Here is a 15,192-nt window from a genome sequence, read left to right as displayed (position 1 = left end):
CTGCTAGCTAGCTACCTCAGCTCTGCACTTAGAAGAGACAGAGCATCATTTTTGAGTATGGCTTTCGAATAACATGCTACGAAAGCTGAGAGGAAATAATTCAAAGTGTGACTTACCACAGAATAGATAAATGACCAAAATTCTTTGGTATTTACAATTTTTTTAAACGTGAAAGAAGTAATATAGGTAAACAGAATAACGGATGGAACGTAACCAATGAGGCAAAAAACCTGTAAAACAGAAATGTGTATTTTTATTTTAAAATGTGAGTAGTGAGCAGTACATATGATGTAAAATACCAGTCATATTAAAACATGAGGAATAATTATTCTTCAAGCTTTATTCGAAGGCATAAGTATTCTTCAAGTTTTAATGCTCAACGAATCACTCCAAAAACTGAAATTGTGGTTACATAAGGACTTATCATCCACATTTCTAAGCCAATAAAATTCATGTTTTTAACTGTTTACACAATCTTGAATAAGTCATTTAAACTAAACACTGTTTGTAGTTCTTTTTTATGCCAAGTAAAATGCCATCTCTTATCATCTGATTATAAAAAGCAAGCACAGCAGGTTACAACTTTATCAATCTCAAGCAACTATTACTTACTGTTTTAACAAACAGCACTTAAAGCATTTGGTAAATTTTTAAGAAAAACATTTATTAATTTATAAGGTAGAAATTATTGTGTAAGTCAGTATGATCTCTGGCAAAAATGCTCTTTACTTTCAGCAACCCCAACCTAGCTCTGTTTTCCCTTTTTCCTAATATAATTCATAGGAAAGGCTCCGGTATCAGTCACTGACATATGAAGATGAATGCAAAGCATACTCTTCCTTAGTGTTTTAAGCCACACTTTAAGTTGTGGAATAAAAGAGCCACTTGTTTATGACAAAGACGACATTTTAAGGAAGGGCTGTATAAATACTCCTGATTACATATAAGGAGGTAGCCTACATGAAAGACCATCTCTGTTTCAAGGAATTATTTTATAACGGTAAAGTTATTGTCTTTAAAAATCATTTATAGCAATATGAATTGCACTGGTTACAGGTAATCATATACAATAATTAAATAGGTGCTGGTTCTATTTTCTGTAACATCAAAATTAATCAGAGAATTGGTTTTTTAAAATAACATTTTATTTATAAGTAGCATGAGTACAACTGATGTAAGTAACTTACCACAGAAAGGAACTTTACAGCATATAAATATAATCCATAATGAAATGCAAATAAACTTCCCAGCATCAAAATAAGGACAACAAAAAATAAGGGGATATCGACAATAGCTTGTCCAATCCAATAGGCAGATGGCAAAAGACCGGAAAGTTTAAGTTGAGTATAAGCTTTGATCTACCAAAAAAAAAAAAAAGAGGAAAAACTGATTATAATTTTAAACATCGTACAAACAAAAAAACTCCAGTAAAATGTAGAACTCATTTAAATCAACAAAAAAGGCCACATTCCCAGTTGATAGATAACAGAGCCCACCTTATAGCCAAATATAAATTCCATTGAGCTTTTAATTTGGCTCATTATTTCTCAAGTGTAACAACAAAATTTTTCAGCATCAGAGTGCAGCAGTGCCGCTAAGAAACACACACACACAAAAAGTAAAAAGTGTCACAAAGTTATAGCTGTGCAAACAATAAGCAGCAAAAACATAACTGCTTTTGAAATTCTGTAGCAATATAAAATAAAAATCTAAGAAAAAGAATTCTCACTTTTAAATACTGACCTCTCATGAAAATACTAACAAATGGCCCAGCACCCTCTGATTTACACTGGGCTTTCAGCCTAAGTGTGAAACTTTGTACTGATGATGCCTTTGAAAGCCTTTTCAGTACTCTTGTGTGGTACAGAAATGTTAGCTGTTATAACTGCCACAAGGGAACAGCATTATCCTGTGTATGAACAGTAAACCTAAATGACCACAGTTTTCCTAACACTCTCATTATTTACTCTGCAATTTAAAAGTTTTTTCATAAATCCAAATACCTCATAATCTTATTCAGTTGATTTATGTCATCTATGAAAATATCCACTGCTAATAATTAAAGCTATTATATGAAAAAGCTCCCATAGATAAGGTAAGAGAATAGACTGTAAAGATTAGTTAAGAAAAGGAGAAGAAATACTTTTTAAAACTGAACCACATTTGCATTCAGTGAATTGAAAGAACTGAAATATAAATTCCAATATAAGTGCAAAACAGTCCAAGTCAAACACAGTTATTTCGGATAATCTAGTTTTGTCATTTAGACATCTGTTGGTGAGAATGTAAAATGGTTTATCCACTCTAGAAAACAGATCAACGGTTTCTTATAAAACTAAATATGCAATCACCACACAACACAGCAATTATACTCTTGGGGATCATCCCAGAGAAATGAAAAGCTATGTTCACACAAAAACCTGTAGCAAATGTTCACAGCAGCTTAATTCATAACAGCCCAGACTGGGGACAATGGAGACCCACAGCACAGATACTACCCAGCAATTTATACATACAAATTGGATGCATTTCCTGGGAATTATGCTGGGTGAAAAAAGCTGATATGACGTGATTCCAATTATACATTCTTAAAATATGAACACTATAGAAATGGAGAACAGACTAGTAGTTGCCGGAAGTCAGGGAGGGGTGAGGTGGGTGTGTGGGCTTGAAAGGACAATAGAAGGACTCTTCATGGTGATGCTTGAACCTGGACCACACCTGTGTCAACATCCTACATGTGATACTGGACTACAATTTGGCAAGATGTTATTACTGGGGTACAGTGAGTGGGGAAGGGAACATGCGGTCTTGCTGTAATGCCTTACAACTTAATATGAACTATTGCTCAATAAAAATTTGAATTAAAGTGTATAAGTTGAAACAAAAAAGAAAAAATGCAATTGTCTAGTAAGTTTTCAATCTGAGTAGTGGGGGGTTAGAGATACTTTTTATTTTCCTTATATTTTCTTATATTTTCTAAATCAGTACAATGAAAAAAGTATATATATATATATAACAGAAAAATGGAATATGTTTTAAAAATATGTCCTGAGACTCAAGCATTACTTTTCCACTAAAGAAAATTATCAAAAGACCTAACGCAGTTATGCTATGAGGCTTAACTTCATCAACCATTACCCCGTATAAATTAATTCAGACAAATCTGTGTCCAATGAACTAAGAACAGCCAGGGAGAGGATGAGAATTTTGATTAGAGGAGTAAGAGACAACCTCAGCAGAGTGGAAGCCAGAAGACAAGGAGAAGGTGAAATAAGAAAAAAAACAAACCCTCTGTACACAAAGCAGTTTTCCTAGGCCCTGGTGATCACAATCATTTTCTATCTTTTTTTTTTTTTTCATTTAATGAAAATTTAGTTCCTTATACATTCCAGATATTCTGTTAAAGGTTAAAAAAGAGCAGCGCTCTACCAATGGAGAACATAAGGATCACAGTTCTAGATCCACCACTTAAACAAGCCCTGTCAACTTGGGCACGGTATATGAACGCCCAGCCTCTGTCCCCTGACCTACAGAAAGCGGGTAACAGACAACTTACCTCACCATGTGGTAAGGATTAAAGGATGTAACCTCTGAAGCAAGCACGCAGATATAAGTGAGAGGTCCTACTATTATCATAATAAATGTAGTTAGACTCCATTTACTTTCTTTTTTTTTTTTTTTTTTTTTTTTGGCTGTGACCAAGGTATGAGGAAGTTCTGGGCAAGGGATCAAGCCTGTGCCACAGCTGCCGTCTGAGCCACTGCCGTGACTATGCTGGATCTTTAATACACTAGTTCCCACAAGGGAACTCCTCTATTTACTTACTCTTGAAATTAAGAACTGCATGTACATCTTTTACTCACACAAAACAGGTTAATTTTTTTCTTCTATTTTGTTTTTAGCAAGCTATACCTGTATTTTTTTAACTGAGTCATTACCTTATGATTCTCTGCATTTTCCATGGCAAAGTAAGGTGGCATTGCAGTAACAATAATCCCAAGTAAAGCCGCTTGAAAATACAGCTCAATTCTAAAGACTATGTCTGTAATTTCCTGAAAAACAACCACAGAATAAGAAGAGAACTGAGAATCACTTTATATCATTTTACTACTTTCTAAAAGACTATCAGAACTTCTGAAGAAACACACGAGGACATCTATCCCAGACAACAGCCCACTTGAAAAAACAGACGGCAGAGTTAACATGCGGTGAGCTACGTGCCAATTTGACACTGATTAAAGAGCTATATGATCCTGGGCAAATTTTTATGTTTTCATCTTCTTAGGAAGTACATGCAATCATACAGCACAATTTTTTTTTTTTTTTTTTGTCTTTTTAGGGCCACACCTGCAGCATGTGGAAGTTCCCAGGTTAAGGGTCGAATCAGAGCTCCAGCTGCCGGCCTATACCACAGCCACAGCAACGTGGGATCCAAGCCTCATCTGTGACCGACACCACAGCTCACAGCAACGCTGGATTCTTAACCCACTGAGCGAAGCCAAGGATCGAACCCACATCCTCATGGTCACCAGCAAGAGTTGGTTACCGCTGAGCTAATAAGGCATAAAATTAAGCTTCACCATTTAATTAAAAGTAATCATGTTGGAGTTCCCGTCGTGGCGCAGTGGTTAACGAATCCGACTAGGAACCATGAGGTTGCGGGTTCGATCCCTGCCTTTGCTCAGTGGGTTAACAATCCGGCGTTGCCGTGAGCTGTGGTGTAGGTCGCAGACGCGGCTCGGATCCCGCGTTGCTGTGGCTCTGGCGTAGGCTGGCAGCTACAGCTCCGATTGGACCCCTAGCCTGGGAACCTCCATATGCCGCAGGAGCGGCCCAAGAAATGGCAAAAAGACCAATAAATAAATAAATAAATAAAAATAAAGGCATTAGTTAAAAAAAAAAAAAAGTAATCATGTTGGAGTTCCCATCACGGCTCAGCGGTTAATGAATCCGACTAGGAACCATGGGGTTGCGGGTTCGATCCCTGGCCTCGCTCAGTGGGTTAAGGATCCGGCATTGCTGTGAGCTGTGGTGTAGGTCACAGATGCGGCTCGGATCCCGTGTTGCTGTGGCTCTGGCATGGGCCCGCAGCTACAGCTCCAATTGGACCCCTAGCCTGGGAACCTCCATATGCCCCAGGTGCAACCGTAGAAAAGACAAAAAAAAAAAAAAAAAAAAAGTAATCACGTATGGGAAAAGCAGGTCACATGTCCACCAGGTCCCACACCATGAGCTCAACTGTCAGAATGATCTCGGATGCCCTTACTGGTTGCCTGGACCAGACTATGAGTCAGTTCAGAGTGCTCCTTTTCATCACTGGGAAAAGGCGTGCCCAAGCTCAGCTTCCTATGGGACTAGGAACTTCTTATTCCCAGTGGTAGGGGGAACTATAACTCCCACAGGCCCATAGATCCGGGCCCATACCGCAAACTTTTCCCCACAATCTAGTAAAAAGCTGGTGCCCCAAATGCAAGTTACCCAGAAGCACCCTCAACAAGGCCATTTTCTTATACTTGCTGTGTAGACAACATACACACGGGACAGGGAAGGTACTCAAGCAGACCCCGGCCCTAGGATGCACACACACACCTCTCCCAGTCACAGGAGGATGTGGGAGCAGGGTGCATCTGGCTGGCCCTGGCCATCTGAGTTTTTGGCAATAAAGCCAATTTCTTAATTCACACCAAATGATATTGTACAATTTGATTCAAACTCTGGTCCCTTACAGTGGAAGACCTAGAGAGACCCAACAAATACATAAGCTGAGTAGTACAAGAAGTGGAGGTTAATGAGATCACAGTTGGATTCAATTACACTGAATATGATCATGGGGGCAGGGGTGGAATATAAATAAGATGATACCTATCAATAGTGAGTTCTAAGAAATCTCATTTCTTTCCGTCTGGTTTTGAAAAATGGTATGGTGACATGTCAGTGTCTGAGGGAAAACATACTGTCACAAGATCTTTTGTAATAAAGATACATGCAAATGCAGTAACAACACCCTAAAAACATGTATAGGAATTATACATTTTGAACTATGGTTACTTCATGGAGGAGACGAGGAGACAGGACTGGGATGAACAAGCTGGATGTTTCAACTGTATCATTAAAGTTATAATAAATGAGAAAAAGTGTGACAGGATACTAATGTTTGAAGTATTTGGGTAGTGGTTGCTTATTTTCTGGAGGAATGAACTATTCCACCCCAGCAACAACAAAAAAAATCACAAGAGATGTGCTACCACTTCCATGATTTCAACATCACTTGTGCTCAGATGACTCACAAATATTTATTTCCTGTCCAGAAATCTCTCCAGAGTCATACACTCAAATGCCCACTCCATGACCATCGGGCACATGCCACGAGGATGATCAGTAACTCCACAGGCTCAAAACAGAACTCAGGATCTCCATTCCACCAAAACAAAGCCAAAATCTCTCTTCCGCCTACATTCTCGAAACTGGTAGGTGATACTACTATGCACCACTTTACCTCAAAATGTAAGAAATATGATACTTTCTTCTCCTTACCTCACAAAAGCATCAGTGATAAAGCATGTCACATATTTTAACATCTTGTCCCTCTCTCACTGTGGTTAGTGCCACTGCATTAAACCAGATGCTCATCTCTTCTCATCTAAACCATTCAGTAAAAGAATATCTGATCTGATTTCTCTAATTTTCTTCCTCCTCCTCCACGACAATTTCCCCCACAGAAATCCCTCCCCACCCAGGTGCCAGTGCTCCTTTTAGAATTCCAACTTTGTTCCCATGTCTGGTTAATCTTGATGTGATTTCCAGTTAAAGAGGGCAAAAGATCATAGCACACTGAAAAAAAATCTGGATGTGGATCAAGTAGCCATAAAGATAGAAAGTAGATTAGTGGCTGACTGGAGTGGGGGTGCTGAGGGGAAATGGGGGTGACGAACTGAGAGGTACAAAGGTTTCTTGGGGGAGTGATGAAATATAAAATGGACTGCAGTGAGAGTTGCAAAACTCTATGAACATATAATAAAAAAACCACTCAATTGTACACTTTACACAGGTGAGGTAGATGGGGTACAAAAAGTACCTCTCAATAAAGCTATTAAAAAAAAACAGTATGGCAACAGAAAACAGGATACACTATTACAGAAAGGTATCTGTCTAATCATTTTTCAAGAGATGAAAAGCATTATTAGGGTGGAGAGAAAAATGTTGAATACTCTTTTAGAAACTCAAGTGAACGTTCATATCCATAGTCCAACAGTCCTATCTCAGGAGAATAAGACTGGGTGCCTTCGCAAGGTTCAATATCCAGTATGTAGATTTTGGCTGCCAATATCCATTTTTAATTACCTAAATTGTTCTTCTATGACTAATATAAAAAAGACTCATCCTTTACAAAAATATCAGTACCAAGACAGGACCTCCTTGAGCCTGAAGCAAAGTCATACTAGAGGCTCTTAAACCCAGAATACGAACCATCCCCAACCCAAGTTTTAAGACGAGGAGATGTCACAAGATGAACATCTTCAGATTTCGTTTGCTATCACCACGTGGCTTTTATAGTTATTTTAAACACACACACACATGTATATATATATATTTTCCCACTGTACAGCAAGTATTTAAAGTCTGTTTACCTGAATGAATGGGGTGTTCCAGACTTGAATGCTTTCTGTCACATTTAAATGATAAAGATAGTAGTTACTAATGATATTCATCAATACAGGTAAAGAATAAACCATAGTGCTGTTGAAAACAGCTGTAAAAACATAGTCCTGCAAATCAAAAAAATTGAAGAGTTATTACATATTTTATGTAAATATAAATGAATGGTACATGACTGCTATGTACCAAGCTTTTGGTACAAGTTGGTGAGCAACTGAGTTAATTCTCAGTAACTATACTGAAAACTGGTCCAACAAATCACAGAAATAATACTCACTGATAGATAAAAATAATCTGGTTTGGGATCTAGATGTTTGATATTTTAAACAAACAAAAAAACCCCATAAATGTAATTAAGCTCCTCATAGCTTTATATATGGGTCCTCCACCAGGACATAAAATATATCATAAGTAACACGGCTTGCTATTTCCAAAAGTAAATTTTAATTTCCAACTAATAATGTCAGATCAGCAAACGATTAATTTTAGAGGAAATATCTTCATCTTTTACAGGCTTCAGGTGAGTATTCACTGGCACAGGTCACTCTTACCTTTTCTGACTGCATCACGTTGAAAGCTGCGCTGTGGGGAGCAGCAGACAGGTAGTCGCTGTCATTAAACATCTCTACCATTATGTTCTGGCTTGTGAAAAAGCCAATGAGATCACTGATATCCGAGTCTGGTGTTAGAAAATAAGCAAATAATAAAGGATCAGCTTAAATGAGGAACAGACATAGCCTTTTAATAACACTGGAAAGAGCTCCCTTTTTAGAGAAATGTTTTATCTTCATGAGCTAAGACATGATAATGAACACTGGCTCTGGGACCAGTCAGCCCGCATTCAAATCCAAGTCAATGCAAACCCAGGCCTTAGAACAGAACCTGACACACAGTGACTGTGCAACTTTTAGCTGGAATTGCTGCTCTTAATATTCCTCACTTTGAAAGTTTACCTGTAATACACACACGAAAGGTGGTTAAATGGTGAGAATAAAAATCTACCTGGCTGCGAACTATTACATTAAGAATGGATAAGCGGAGTTCCCGTCGTGGCGCAGTGGTTAACGAGTCCGACTAGGAACCATGAGGTTGCGGGTTCAGTCTCTGCCCTTGCTCAGTGGGTTAACGATCTGGCATTGCCGTGAGCTGCGGTGTGGGTTGCAGATGCGGCTGGGATCCTGTGTTGCTGTGGCTCTGGTGCAGGCCGGTGGCTACAGCTCTGATTCGACCCCTAGCCTGGGAACCTCTACCTGCCACGGAAGTGGCCCAAGAAATAGCAAAAAGACAAAAAAAAAAAAAAAAAAAAAAAAAAGAATGGATAAGCAATGAGGTCCTGCTGTACAACACAGGGAACTCTATCCAGCCTCTTGGGATAGACCATGATGGGAGATAATATAAGAAAGGGAATGTGAATATATGTATGACTGGGTCACTATGCTGTACAGCAGAAATTGACAGAACACTGTAAAACAACTATACTTTCCAAAAATATTTTTTTAACCTACCTGGCAATTTATGTAACAAGGTAACCTGCCAGGCTCAGAAAGGCAGAAGCCAGGCTGTGGACTAGATAACATCTCTCCTGGGAGGATTTCTATGTGCCTTGAACTTTGAACAGACAAATCTTATAAATGTCAACTGCCTTAACTACCTTAAAGTATTATAAACACATAACCAGTCTATATTGTCTGGGTTGCCTGGAGCCTGTCTGAGATCTAAATCTATACCATCTCGTCTGGTGAGTGGAAACGGTTCCGTGTCTATCACCATCAAAGCCAGGATCTGAGGAAGGACAGTGTGGCTTTGACGGAAATCAAAACCCAACAGAGGAAGACACTATCAGCAAGTGAACAGTATGGCTGGGGGGCTTAGACCCGGCACCAAACGTGAGGGTGCTCTTAGTGACATGACACCCACCCCTCCTCCTGGGCCCTGCTGATCTGTCCTCCCCCAGATGCCGGAGCGGCCCTGCCCTCCTGCAAAGGAAGCTCTGTTGTAACTGAAGGAGCTTTGTGGGGAGGGTAAGACACCACCCAAGATGTACACACACAGCCCAGCGATTCCCAAAGGAAATGTGCCTTTAGAACCAACAAAAGGCCTAGGAAAATATGAGATGGACAGATATGCAAGCAATTCAGAAATACTAAAACACACACACACATACACACACACACACACACCAGATGGGACCAAACTTTGAAAATACTAGAATTTCTGCAGATCAGTGAGCGGGGAATTCAAAGCAGAACTTCTTGAGATCCATATACAATTCCCCAAACATGAAAAAGAAGTCACAATATCAGAGTGCAAGGCTCCCTGGATACTATTTTTCAGCAACATGGAATGTACATTGAAACCAAAATAAGAATCCTAATGAAAGAAAGAAATTGAAAAACATATTCTCTATTCAAAAGTGTCTTCTATCACTAAGGACATTCTTCCACCAAAAGAGTAAAGGTTGTATCACAAACTGAGAGCGAGAATTTAAGAGTGATGATTTTAACAGCCATCTGTAATGGTCCCTAACCATGACTATTATTTTAACACTGGGCAAAGCTTTTCAGTTAATAGCAAATCAAAGAGGAAAGATATGAGAACATAGGTGAAGGGCTGGGAAATGTTAAACCCCAAAGAATTTGTGAGTATAGAAAGGGTTATACGAGATACGACTTTCCGATATATTTCAGCAAGACCAGCAAATGAAGCTGCTTTTGTTTTACCATAAATTTGCCAGCGTTAGCTAACTTTAATTTTCTCTTCAAGAACCGTGGGGGTACAAACTATCTATGCAGATGGGAGATGTTAGAGAAACATTTAATTCATGTAAAATTTGGAATTAGCTTTTAATGTAAAAATCAAAATCTATCAGGTTTTTAAAAATTTATTCTGAGCTCTGCTCAAAGCCGTATGTTTAACTTTTTCCCCAATCTGATAATTATGTAAAAAGAATAATCAATAGCAAATCAAAAAATATCCATTACAAATTTAATGTATTTGATTACAGATATTTACATCTAATTAGAATTGTCCTTAATTCTAATTTTTTAGGTGGTCGTTAAGAATTGTTTAAACACTCACATTAAGATATATAACTGCATAAATAGTATATGCTGTCACTTTAAAGAGGGTTTTGCAATTTCTGAAGTTTATTTTGCTTATCATAAACTTTGAGATGAAACATGCTGCTCTGAGAATAATGTTGTCACTCTTAAAATAGAAATTTTATGAGGAGTTCCTATCATGGCGCAGCAGAAACGAACCAGACTAGGAACCACGAGGTTGTGGGTTCGATCCCTGGCCTTGCTCAGTGGGTTGAGGATCTGGCACTGCTGTGAGCTATGGTGTAGGCCACAGATGTGGTTCGGATCTGGTGTTGCTGTGGCTCCAGCACAGGCCAGCGGCTACAGTTCCAATTAGACCCCTAGCCTGGGAATTTCCATATGCTGTGGGTGGGGCCCTAAAAAGACAAAAAAAAAAAAAAAAAAAGAAGAAAAAGAAATTTTATGATTATAAACAGTATAAATCAGAATATTTCTGAAACTACCATCTTCACTTAAACCAAAATTTCACTCCTGTAATACATTACTCAGCATCAAAGAGTTTTATTTAATTTAGGTTTGTGTACACAGACCATGCCTTTAGCTTACACATATTTCTAAAATCCAAATCTCTGACCTCTATCTACCCTCGCCCCAAGCCCCAACCAACACACATTCACAGACCTTCACACACTCTCACCAGTAGAATTTTGAAGAAGCAGACTTGTTTTGTATCTATCAGGTTTATCTCCAGGTCTCAGGAAGTATAAGTCTGGAACAAGTTTGATGGGAACCACAGCATTTTTAAAAGAATGATGCACCAAAAACATAAAAATCTGAACTGCGAAAAAAATTAAAAGGAGAAGCAACCTGAAAGGGAAAAAAAATAATACAGTTCAAGGCATATTAATAAGTAAATCTACCAAAAAAAACTTCCTTCATGCAACAGTTAAAAAGTACTCATTAAGGAGTTCCCACTGTGGTGCAGTGAGTTAAGAATCCAAATGCAGTGGTTCAGGTCTCTGCAGAGGTACAGGTTCAACCCCTGGCCTGGTGCAGTGGGTTAAAGGATCTGGCACTACTGCAGCTGCAGCTTGGATTCAATCCCTGGCCCAGGAACTTCCATATGCCATGGGAGCGCCAAGGTCGAGGCAAAAGGGAGGGAGGGAGGAAGGAAGAAAGGAAGAAAAAAAATTCAAAAAGTAGCACGGGGGAGTAGAATTTCTTCTACTCTCCAAAATGGTCTCCTCACAATATTGGAAAGAAAGCCAATGATCAATGATAACATTCAAAGTTATATATTTTATATTAGAGCCACCATGAAATTTTTATGAGGCATATAAACCTGCAGTTTATAACTTTTTAATAAGTGGACATTATGTCACATTTACATCTCTATTCTCCTGAAGGAACTATTTCCTGCCCTACCTCTACCCTATTTATTCTCCAAATATTTTAGAAAACAGATGACACAAAAGTATTTTAGGTACAGTGAGGAAAATAAAAACACAGTGAAACTAAGAATGGTATCTTTGAAAGTGCATCCTAACCTTGTCAATTCCCATGTCTCCTCTAGAAGCAGAGATAAACTAGTCAGTTATAAGGATCATCACTGCCAGCTGGTCCCGAGCATAATTATATTCCTCATTCAAAATGCCCTTTTAGGGAGTTCCCGTTGTGGTTCAGCAGTAACAAACCCAATTAGTCCATAAGGATGTGGGTTCAATCCCTGGCCTCCCTCAGTGGGTTAAGGATCTGGCATTACCATGAGCTGTGGTATAGGTCACAGATGCGGCTCAGAACTGGCCTTGCTGTGGCTGTGGTGTAGGCCAGCAGCTGCAGCTCCGATTCAGCCCCTAGCCTAGGGACGTCCACATGGTGCACATACAGCCGTAAAAAGCAAAAAAGGAAAAAGAAAGACAAACAAAAGGCCCTTCTATTTGGAAGACAGATAACCTTCTATCTTAGCCTGCAAAATATCTCTACATTATTTGTGGCAGGTGTCACAACAGGTGGGTAGAGCTTAGATCACCACACTTTAGCGTTTTATAATCTTCAGAAACCCTATAATTTTGTTATTCTTAAATTGTTTTAAGCAGACCTAATCAACACTGCCAAAAGCATACTGCATTGAGCCCTAATGCCATATAAGTTAATAGGTGTTTTAGATTAAAAAGAAAGTTCATGGTTAAAAAATATTTGGAAACTCCAAATTAAAGCTGAAATGTCTTTACTGTAAAATCCCTCATGTGTATTAAAGAATGTGTATTTACCCGCATTCTTTAAGAGAGTAAATATAAGGTGCAATATTTTTTAAATGCATAGAAGGTAGAACACCTATTTGACCACAGAACACTTTCTGTTGTGGACGGAATGTCTGCCACCCTCCTCCCAAATTCAGACCCTGAAGCCCTAACCCCCAAAAGTGATGGTATTTGAAGATGAGGTCTTCAGGAGGAAATGAAGGTTAGATGAGGTCAGGACGGTAGGGACCTCACGGGGGGATTAGCGCCCTTGGAAGAAGGGGCACCAGAGAGCTTCTCTGCCTCTCTTCCTGTGAGCACAAGGGAGTCTTGTGGGCACAGCAAGAACAAAGAAACTTCTGTTGTTCAAGTCACCCAGTCTGTGTTACTTTGTTACAGCAGCCAGAACTGAGATACTTCTATTGTTTTTCAGGAAGTATTTTATGAAAGTAGTATTCAGCTAAATAAACTGAAAACATGAAATATTTTTCTTTTACTAATGATGACACATGAATAAATCAGATACTTGACATTTCTTTGAGAGTGAATAAATGGGGGCAAAAAAAAATGAATTCAGCATATTTCAAACATACAACAAAACTCTTATTCTTGGGTAAGAATTTATCTCTACTCCTATTTTGGATTTAACAAGTATGTCATGTTATTTCTGAGTAATTCAATGCCTGGCAACCCATGGGAACCCAACTGACACGGTACGGCTAAGTGGAAAAAGACATCATTTTGATCCCAGTTCTACCCTCTTTACAAACCCTTCTTTACATCTGTTTCTTCATCTGATAAATAAAGATAAAACTCACTCTTCCTGCTGTTCATAAAAAAAATGCTAAAAAATATTAGAAATAGAGGTAAAACCATTGTGAAAAATATAAATGCAAAATAAAATTTAAATTCAATGACAGTAATTCAAAAATTATACAATTCGAGAATATTATTTGTCACTCTCTCAAGTTATAAATGAGACCCAAAAAATTCTAGTTTTAAAAAAGAGTAAGGCTCTTATGGTATTCAATGAAATTACTCATAGCCATAAATTTTTTTCTCTGACACTGTGAAATTACTGTTTTACTCTTCAAAACCACATAGATTACTTATATATATCTACATTTTAAAGATGAAGGTGCTAAGTCCGGTTTGTATCCTTAAAAAAACGACGCATCCAGCAGAAGAGTGATGGTACTTACACTGATCTCACGGATTTGCTTTCACGTTTCAAGGTGAGGAGATGAAACTTGGCCATTGTGCACACCTGCTGTTTCCAGAGGCTCATGGTGCTCACCAGGGAAGCCTTGGTTTCGGAAAGAATAAGCAAGCTCTGCTCCATTTCATCAAAAGATTTTGAATCCAATTCTTCCTCTGGTGGCTGCTGAGTAAATACACTATAATCTATTGGCCAAAACAAAACAATAGAAAAGTATGACATGTTTCTAAAAAAGATGACAACCTTTGTGAAGCACGTATATTTCAAAGCAGGACACATCTGGCAGTGCGAGGAGACAAGGGGAGCTGACGGGAACTTTGGCGACATTATCGAAACTGAACGTGTGCACAGCTTACGACCCAGGAATTTTCTATAAGGGATAAATCCAACGGAGATATGAACAGAAGTTCATATGTACAAGGATAGTCTTAGCTAGTACCTGATCAAATACCCTTACGCTGGAAAGAACCCAAACAGGTGAGTGACTAAATAAGTCCATCATCGGGTGAATGAGTCAGTCAGTCATTACACATCCCTGTAATAGAACAGTGTAAAAGAGTGGAAGTGAACAGATGGCTCTACACTATAGGAGGGTGACCTTACAAACACTGCATTAAGTAAACGAAACCAGAATATATGTAAGTAAAAGACACATGCTGTGTGATGGGTTCCACCAGACAAAAACCAGACAAAACAACTCCATGGGGACAGAATTCAAGATTTGTTATTTTCATAACAGTGGTTCAGTTGAAGAGATGAAAACTGGCGGCAGTATGAAGAAGGACTTGAGATAAATTTTTTTAAAAAGTGAACATTAAAAATTTTAAGAGTGTAGCAGAACAATACATAAAATAATATTTAGGTACAACCTGGTTGTCCTGGCTTCCCACCACCTCAAGAGTCAGAATAATTCACTAGATAAACAGTCTAATGTCTCTCTCTCTTCCCTGATACAGTGGACTAATCAACCTAAAAGGGGGTGCTAAAATACTATAAATCACATTCGTGGTACTCAGTGAGCATGAATTTGCCA

General features: G+C 38.5%; 1 protein-coding gene across 43 annotated transcripts in view; it reads right to left on the bottom strand.

Annotated features, from left to right (window-relative positions):
* The window catches only part of ABCA5 (ATP binding cassette subfamily A member 5), a 133,000-nt gene that overhangs the window by 15,840 nt on the left and 101,968 nt on the right, over nt 1-15,192 (bottom strand). For 39 of the 43 annotated variants that reach the window (XR_014820859.1, XR_014820866.1, XR_014820860.1 and 36 more), the window contains 7 exons: nt 14,143-14,344; nt 11,398-11,567; nt 8,211-8,338; nt 7,632-7,769; nt 3,942-4,055; nt 1,188-1,358; nt 117-230 (listed from right to left, as the gene is read on the bottom strand). Coding sequence is in view for 27 of the 43 variants with exons in the window: in XM_021068102.2 (XP_020923761.2) it covers nt 117-230; nt 1,188-1,358; nt 3,942-4,055; nt 7,632-7,769; nt 8,211-8,338; nt 11,398-11,567; nt 14,143-14,344 (1,037 nt within the window). In the remaining 16 variants the exon portion in view is untranslated. Of the gene's footprint in view, nt 1-116; nt 231-1,187; nt 1,359-3,941; nt 4,056-7,631; nt 7,770-8,210; nt 8,339-11,381; nt 11,568-14,142; nt 14,345-15,192 lie in introns of all 43 variants that reach the window. The other 4 variants (XR_014820869.1, XR_014820871.1, XR_014820870.1 and 1 more) reach the window with 1 other exon arrangement.

This window comes from Sus scrofa, chromosome 12 (assembly GCF_054392235.1).
Source record: "Sus scrofa isolate SSC_HxYL_T2T_F1_AM1 chromosome 12, Sscrofa_HxYL_maternal_Yorkshire_Landrace_v2.0, whole genome shotgun sequence".
Lineage (NCBI taxonomy): Eukaryota > Metazoa > Chordata > Mammalia > Artiodactyla > Suidae > Sus > Sus scrofa.
Note: the sequence above shows the minus strand (reverse complement) of the source record. Positions and strands in the feature narration are given on the sequence as shown.